Source organism: Morone saxatilis, unplaced genomic scaffold (genome assembly GCF_004916995.1).
Source record: "Morone saxatilis isolate NCDOM2014 unplaced genomic scaffold, NCSU_SB_2.0 Contig12, whole genome shotgun sequence".
Classification (NCBI taxonomy): Eukaryota; Metazoa; Chordata; class Actinopteri; family Moronidae; genus Morone; species Morone saxatilis.
The window spans coordinates 27,185,911-27,193,520 of record NW_023339674.1 but is presented as its reverse complement, the minus strand read 5'-3'; the positions used below and the strand labels follow the sequence as shown (position 1 = coordinate 27,193,520).

The 7,610-nt window shown below is 38.9% G+C and overlaps 1 protein-coding gene across 2 annotated transcripts in view; it reads right to left on the bottom strand.

Moving 5' to 3' along the window:
• Positions 1-5,560, bottom strand: part of st3gal3a (ST3 beta-galactoside alpha-2,3-sialyltransferase 3a) — a 33,296-nt gene extending 27,736 nt beyond the window's left edge. The window contains exons 1-2 of one of the 2 annotated variants that reach the window (XM_035652919.1): positions 5,330-5,560; positions 3,419-3,570 (exon numbers count right to left, since the gene is read on the bottom strand). In XM_035652919.1, coding sequence (XP_035508812.1) covers positions 3,419-3,533 — 115 coding nt within the window. In that variant the 5' untranslated portion in view covers positions 3,534-3,570; positions 5,330-5,560. Of the gene's footprint in view, positions 1-3,418; positions 3,571-5,162; positions 5,199-5,329 lie in introns of those variants that run through there. The other variant, XM_035652920.1, reaches the window with a different exon arrangement.
• Between the last annotated feature and the right edge of the window lie 2,050 nt (positions 5,561-7,610).

The window sequence follows — 7,610 nt, the reverse complement described above, 5'->3', positions numbered from 1 at the left end:
CTACACACTGGTCCTTTAAAAGACAAAGACTGTGTGACGGAAAGTGGCAAGATGAAATAAAACAAAAAAGAATCTTTGCAAAAATAACATGAAATAACAGCCTTTGGAAAAAGAAAAGAAACTGCTGGAATGAAATAAAAAATAAAAAATGTTATTGTGAAAATAAACAGGATGAATTAACCTTTCATACTAGACTATTTATTCATATAATTATTGATTTAAAAATGTCTCATTTATTGAAATGTAGGGCTGCAAAATAAGGTAAAAACATTATATTCCGATTTGACAGATATTGCCATTGCAATATGATTCACAATTAAAATCATGATGATGTAATATTTGTTGGGGTCTGTACCGAACAAACATGTTTTCTTAAATCCCGAGAATACCATTTGTAGGCCAGGCTCTCTGCAGCACTTTTCTGCAGTATTTCATTGTAATGCTGTTTGTCACACATTTTACCTTTATCAAACAAACCGCAGCTACTGGGATTTGCATATTGCACTTAGCCATTGTAAGACAGTGTGGCTTTTTTTGCACTAGAAGAAGAAACAGATCTGTAAAATTGAAAAAGTTAAGTTGACAGTAATATAGCAAATAATGTGTACAACATGAGGCACTAAGTTTCTTAATGGTGTCAAGGGAATATTTAGACCTCAAATTCAGGCCAATTCCCAGTATGAATACCAGCCTCTCCATTCCCCTCGTCAGTGTTTCTTAACTGGATTCTTTCTGAATAATAATAATAATAATAATAAATAATAATTAAGGCATGAACCATTCACTTCGCAAATCAGCAGTGAGCCCAGATTATGAATGTCCAATGCTTTTCTACTTTGAGGCAGCGAGGAGGCAGTGAAGAGTCAAAATGTGATCAAACTAAAACTACCAAGGAAATATGCTGTCTCTAAGTAAATGGACTGGCTCCACCATCTGGTAAAAAAGCTGGATAGAGTCTGTAGGTCCTTTCCCTCAACAGACACATCCCAAAACAGCCATTATCTGAGTCTGTCATCCACATTCATTTTTCAGACACACATTAAAGATGTGGAAGTGTACGCAATAAAACCATTACAGTATGGTAAAGGGACCTGTACTTGTATAGCGCCTTCCTAGTCTTCTGACCACTCTGCCTCTGAGCCACAGCCGCCCTTGTGTATTTACAGCTAAAATTATGTAACAGAACTCTGGTTTGTTAGGCTCAAAACAAAGTTTAGACTTCAACTTTTCATGACGTTAACAATACTTTTAACATTTAAAATGAATCATTTTTTTCACAGATTATCTGTCTCATGTACTTGATATACAGAAAGTTCCAGCATAATAAAAAAAAATTTGAATAAAAACTACCTACTGTAGCTTTAGTCTTGCAATAGAGAGCTGCAGGAATGTGCCAAAAAGATGGATCATTTCATGTGCAAGGTGCTAAAATAGTATTTTTAAAATGAAATGTGCAAATTAATACTGAGAACATTTAAAATTACATGTGCATATTAAGCAGGGATATTGCACACGGAATAAAGGAGTTATTACTCCTATTGCACTTTAACTTTGGTACTCTAAATCTACGGCCTGAGGGAAGACTTTCAAACTCAAGATAAGGGGGTCCAGTATGGATCTGGACTGTAGTCAAAGATAGCCATCAGGGGGGTTTGTGAGACACCTATCACCTTGTGGTTCAGGTGGGTTTTATCCTTTATGTTCAGGTTACCGTACCAAGCAGCACAGAAAAAGTGAGAACACCATTTTCCTGTCCACATTAAAAACATTAAACTTCCTGAGGAAGTACAAACGTTACTGTCCCTTCCTACAGACTGCAGACTGATGATAACTGTGTCAAATTTCAGGATGTGTCTGTCCTCATGTTGGCTTCTACAGTCATTGGTGTAGAGAATGTAAAGCAAGGGGGACCAGTCACAGCCCTGAGGACAGCCAGTGGAAGAGGAGCGCTGTTCTGACAGAAAGCCATTTACTCTCACCTTCTGTGAACTACATGATAAAAAGTCTACAATCCAGCCCACCACATTTACATCAAGATAAAAGTCACAAAGCAGTTTCTTAACTGAAATATATGAAATATCTAAAAATTAAAGTCTGGCATGTGTGACAGGACCTTCGAGGGGTTTGTGCATAGAGCTGAGTAAAGTGATCAATGCATCCTCTATTCCCATCCCAGCCCTATATGCAAACTGAAAGGGGTCCAGAGCCTCCCCCACCTCTCCTCAAAGTCAGTGGGTTTTTGGAATAACGTCTGTGGTTAACACAAGCTTAAGAGGTTTTCACATTTTGTTACGACATAAAATACGTATTTAATATTTAATATTCATATTTTGAAGCTTTTACGTGTCTTAAAAAAGGCTTCTCGTGGCCAATAATATATAATAATTGATCTGCCCCTTATTATTGTGCAGCCCTAATGTAAAGCCTCATTCTCAGTGTATTTTAGTACCAGGCAATTAACTGTAAAGTAACTGAAAACTCACATTATAACTCTATATCTATACCTTTATACCTGTGACCTATTGTTAATCATATCATCAAACATGTTTGATAAATGAATGTCTTCACACATGCTGCCTGCTGTCTACTCCTTTAGTACAACAAAGATTCATTTTAACTGTAAATACAAGCGGTCAGAGTTTGCTAGGAGCTGTAGCTCAATGCTGTCCAGTGTGACCTACACTTTCTCAAACATAAACACTACAGCTTCTCAAAAATGGGGCAGAGTTAACAGTTTTGTTAACCATCAGCTAGTGATGAGGGTGAACCCTGGAGGCTGTTTCACAAAACATAGATAGTCAGAATATTCCGGTTATCCAATGACTCTGTTTCATGAAAGCAGCAGCACACAAGTTACCTAGGAGCTTTATCACTTCAGTTATCAGTCACTCGGTCGGAACCAATGTGTTTTGTTATTTTATGTTCATATGTATGCATTTGCATTGTTTTTATTAAACTGCATGCAAATACCACGAATAGGATTACATATCACCATTCAGTGAAGTACTGTTATTTTAACATTGCGACCATTATTATTTTTAGAATTATTCATGTGATTATCTTACTGTTATATTGTGTTTATGAAGCCTGTGATATTAAAAGCTGCGAGTAATGAATCAGTAGTCGGTTAACCAAAGATGCCTGGCCTAGACTAGGTGAAACGCCTAAAGCCAGGATGTTAATGTGATCATTAATACACCATATGCATGGAGATAGGAGAATTTGACTTGATGCCAAAAAGATCACTGCAAGTCAGTTCCACTTTGTATCTGGTAAAACCGCTGTGAAGTGTCATACAGTTTATCCTACCAACAGACAGTAGTTTGAGTTTCGAACTAAATACGCACCCAGCTTTATCCGGTTGCAACTGAATGAAGGTCATACTGTACATTACATTAAGCCCGCTTCATAGACTCACATGATTTGTATCCCCAGCCTCGTAGGCTGATCCTCCCTGACGAATAGTAGAGGAACCCCAGGGCCAGCATGGAGCAGAGGCACAGGAGGAGGTTGCGACTGGCTTTCATTCTCATTTCCAACTAGCGTACATGGCACATCCTAGAGTGGATCCTGTTTGAGCAGGAAAGAGTGGTTAGCCAGCGCTCACACACACACAGCATGTCATTACATGTAAACACAGCCACAGAGGCCAAACGCCCGAGACTGCAGCAGTCAACAGAAGTATCAGATTCAAGCGCTGGCGTTTTCCTGACACCTGACCCTTGTCATGTGTCATATTCACATTAGAAGCTCCAACTAGATTAACTATGGTTAATCAATTCATAAATAAATGACAAATATTAATAAAGTTGGCTGTAAAACATTTTTGATATTTCTTCCTGAACAGTTGACAGATTTTCTTTCAATTGACTTCAATCAATTAAGCAACTAATTGTTGCAGCTCTCCAACTAGCTATATGTCTGTATTTGGAGGTCAACGTCCGCTAGCTTAACACACAGAGACGCAGACTTCACTACAAAATTGAATGTTACCCGCTTAGGTATAAATGTGAGAAACTGAATGTTATACTGGTTATGGCAATTGTAGGAATTCATTCAGTTATTAGGAGCGGATCTAATTGGCTATATGCCAAACGAATTACGCAACTTTTTGTTTACAAAGTAAACAATTGTTCTAAATAATACAATAAATGTCATGTGTTCCTATTGGACAGGTGTGGGACCTCCATGGGTGACTGATGCATAAACTCACACTGTGTCTGCACCAGGATAACCCGGAAACAGCCAGGGGGAAATCAGCAGCTAGTAGTTGATTGTTTGATTTGAAATTAAAAAATGACTCGTTTACCTGACCTCAGTCCAGCTAAGCAGGTGCCTAACTTTGTATTTGATATGTCCGTCCCTCACTGTACCTACCAACACTGGCTTCCACAGTGAAACAGGAATACCTGTAAATGGTAAATGGACTGTACTTATATAGCGCCTTTCTAGTCTTTCCACCACTCAGTGTGCTTTACACTACATTCCCCATTCACACACATTCATACACTGATGGCAGTGGTGCACAGCATCTGGAGCAATTTGGGTTTCAGTGCTCAAAGACACTTAAACATGCAGTGAGAGGAGCCGGGGAACCGCCAATCTCTTGTCAGGAAACACTCAATTTAAGCATTGTATTTTAATTTACTGGATGATTAGAAGAGATGGTTAATGTTTGTACGGTTGATGTGCAAATGTTTTATTAATGTTTAAATGTGGCCATAACCTATTAATTAAATTAAGTATTTTAACAGACTTTTTTTTTTAAATAACTAAAAATGAATGTGTTTGCATTTGACACCAAACTGGGGTTGCCAGGCATTGTTGGGGGGGGGGCACCGCTTTAGATCCGTCCACGGTTTCTAATATTGATTAATATAACGTTAGACACAGTGATGATGTGTTAGAAGGAAGAGGCCACAAGTGGTAACGTTATGTTAGTGGGAGAAATGGGCTTAACCACTAACGTTAGTTCATTTCATTTAGCAACACACAATTTACGTGGAGTATTGTTAAGTGGCGGGGTTAATAATGGAGCTAAACAGTGTATCGTTAGAAAAGCAGTGGGAAATAAGGAATGTACAGTGACGTTATTGCAGTTACCAGCTAGCTCATTAACTATGTTTAACGTTATATGATAGCATATTAGCTACAGTAGCTACCTTAACAACCACCGCTAGCCCTCAGACCGGTTGTGACAGCCCCTCAACCACTGACAGTATATGCAATGGTATAAAAATAACAACAGGATATGAGAACTGGCTCAACGTTAGCTAAAGCGCAGGACTAGCTGGCTACGCTAGCGAGCAAGCCATTCATAGAGTCTTACCGGACGGATACCGTTAATTTTCAAGTTGACCTCAGAGTCGTCGTTGCTTCCTGCCCCCGCTTTTGCCACCAAGCTGCTGATATGCATTGAGCAACATTAACGTTATGAGAAAACACCCCAATAGTCATAACTAGCTCTGCATTTTATCAACACACGTGAGGGGAAGGCTCGGTGTCCCCCCCGCCGCCCCTCCGTACATGCTCCAGGCAGGCTGCTCAGCTGGGGGACCGGCTACGTCCAGCTCTGTACGGAGAGAACGTCACGCCAAACTCCATTCGAAAGTCTAGGTATTTAATTACAGGTGCATCTCAATAAATTAGAATATCATGACAAAGTTCATTTATTTCAGTAATTCAATTCAAAACAAAAAAGTGAAACTCATATTTAACATAGATTCATTACACAGTGAAATGTTTTCAAGTTTTTTTTTTTTTTGTTGATTAATTTGATGATTATGGCTTACAGCTAACGAAAACCCAAAATTCAGTATCTCAGAAAAAAAAAAAATAGATATTAGAATAGTTCAATATTTGTAGACTCACCAGTCCACTCTAATCAGTTATGAAAAAAAAAAAAAAAAAAAAAAAAAAAAAAAAAAAAAAAAAAAAAAAAAAAAAAATAAACTCAAAAACCAAAAAGTTTCCTGAGCCCTATAACGGTCCTCTCAGTCCTGGGATCATGTAAGCTACACCTGCTGACTTGACAGATGTCCAGCAACAGGAAAAAACGGTATACAAGTGATTTGCCTAATTTAAAAAAATGTCAGCTTTTTCTTAAATAGTTTTATTCATTTCGCAGCCAACAAATAAAATGTTTAGGTTTGTTTTTGTATAACCAATGAGGGGGCTGGTATCCTGTCTGACTATTTTAATGATTTGGAAAATGACTAACAACAATTAGATTCTTGTGATTAAAATATTTCTCTTTCTATTTATGTTACATATTCCACATATCATGACCTCCTGTCATTACAATACAATTTCACCCCTTTATAGCACAACACAGCTTAAAGCTGCAATAGGACATTTTAATAAAGATTACTTTTTGTCATATTATCTGCTGAAACTTTCACTATATCCTGACAGTAGCACATGAGACAGATAATCTGTGAAAAAGTGCCTCTGGTTCCTCCTAGTGCTCCTAATGTATTTACAAGAATCCACAGGCCTGAAGGAAAACAACCAATCACAGCTGAGAAAGAGAGATGATCGAGTCTCATTCCCAGGGTGTCAAATGGTGCTGGGAATGAGACTCAACAATCGACTATCTTAATGTCTCCAACCCAAAGTGTCTTTATTTCTTTCTTTCTTTCTTCTGGCCGCATCACCCTCTCTGTCCTCTTGCACGCACAGAGATGAAGTTGATTAATTAATTTAGGTTCGGGAGCAGGGCCACGCCTCAACCATACTTATAATCACCTGACAAGCTACTTATACCTGGTCAAACCCTTCCTGCCCTGTTTCCCTTAGTTCTCTCCACCCATCCCTTCCCTTCATTATTCATCTCATCCCTACCCTATCCCTCCACCCTCTCTCCCCTCATCCCTTCCTATTCAATCAGCAGCATACCTCTTCCATCTCATCTTAGGTGTACTGTCTGTGGGGTCTGTAAGCAGCTCGGCAGAGATGGAACCTCAACACTGAGTCTCCCTCTGCCCAGCCCTCAGCACATCTTCGCAGACCAAACTAAGAAATGACAATTTCTTCCATCTCCTAAATTTCTAGAAAAACCTTTAAATAAAATATTGTTGTGGCATGGTCCTTGCTAGTGAACAGCAACTAGTCCACTGTCAACACGTGGAAGTAAGGAGATAAAAACAGACAGCTGCTAAGTCATGATGGACATCTGTCTGAACATCATTAATAACATGTTTGATAAAATACTACAAAACGAGTCAAGCCTCTGTTTAAGATTTATTTTTCTTATTAACTTTAAACTGACAGCAAAGCAAAGAAAGCCATCAAAGGAAACTGCATGACACTCAACTGACCATGTACCAAGCTCTCAAAGCACAAAGAGGCGGCCAGAACAGAGGGCGAGGCAGGGGATGGACAACAGGGTTCCTATGGTTAAAAATAACCAGTCTGCCTGCGAACACACAAATGATGAAATACTGCCCTGTTACATTGATGTGTGCGTATGAGCAGTCTCTTGACACAATCTGTTTTTTCTTCTATAGCATCACAACTTACCACGTTTTCACATACACACAGTACACATGCCTCAAGCTTTCAATGTCTCACACCCTCTCTATGACACACTGGCTCAGCAGAGGAGCACC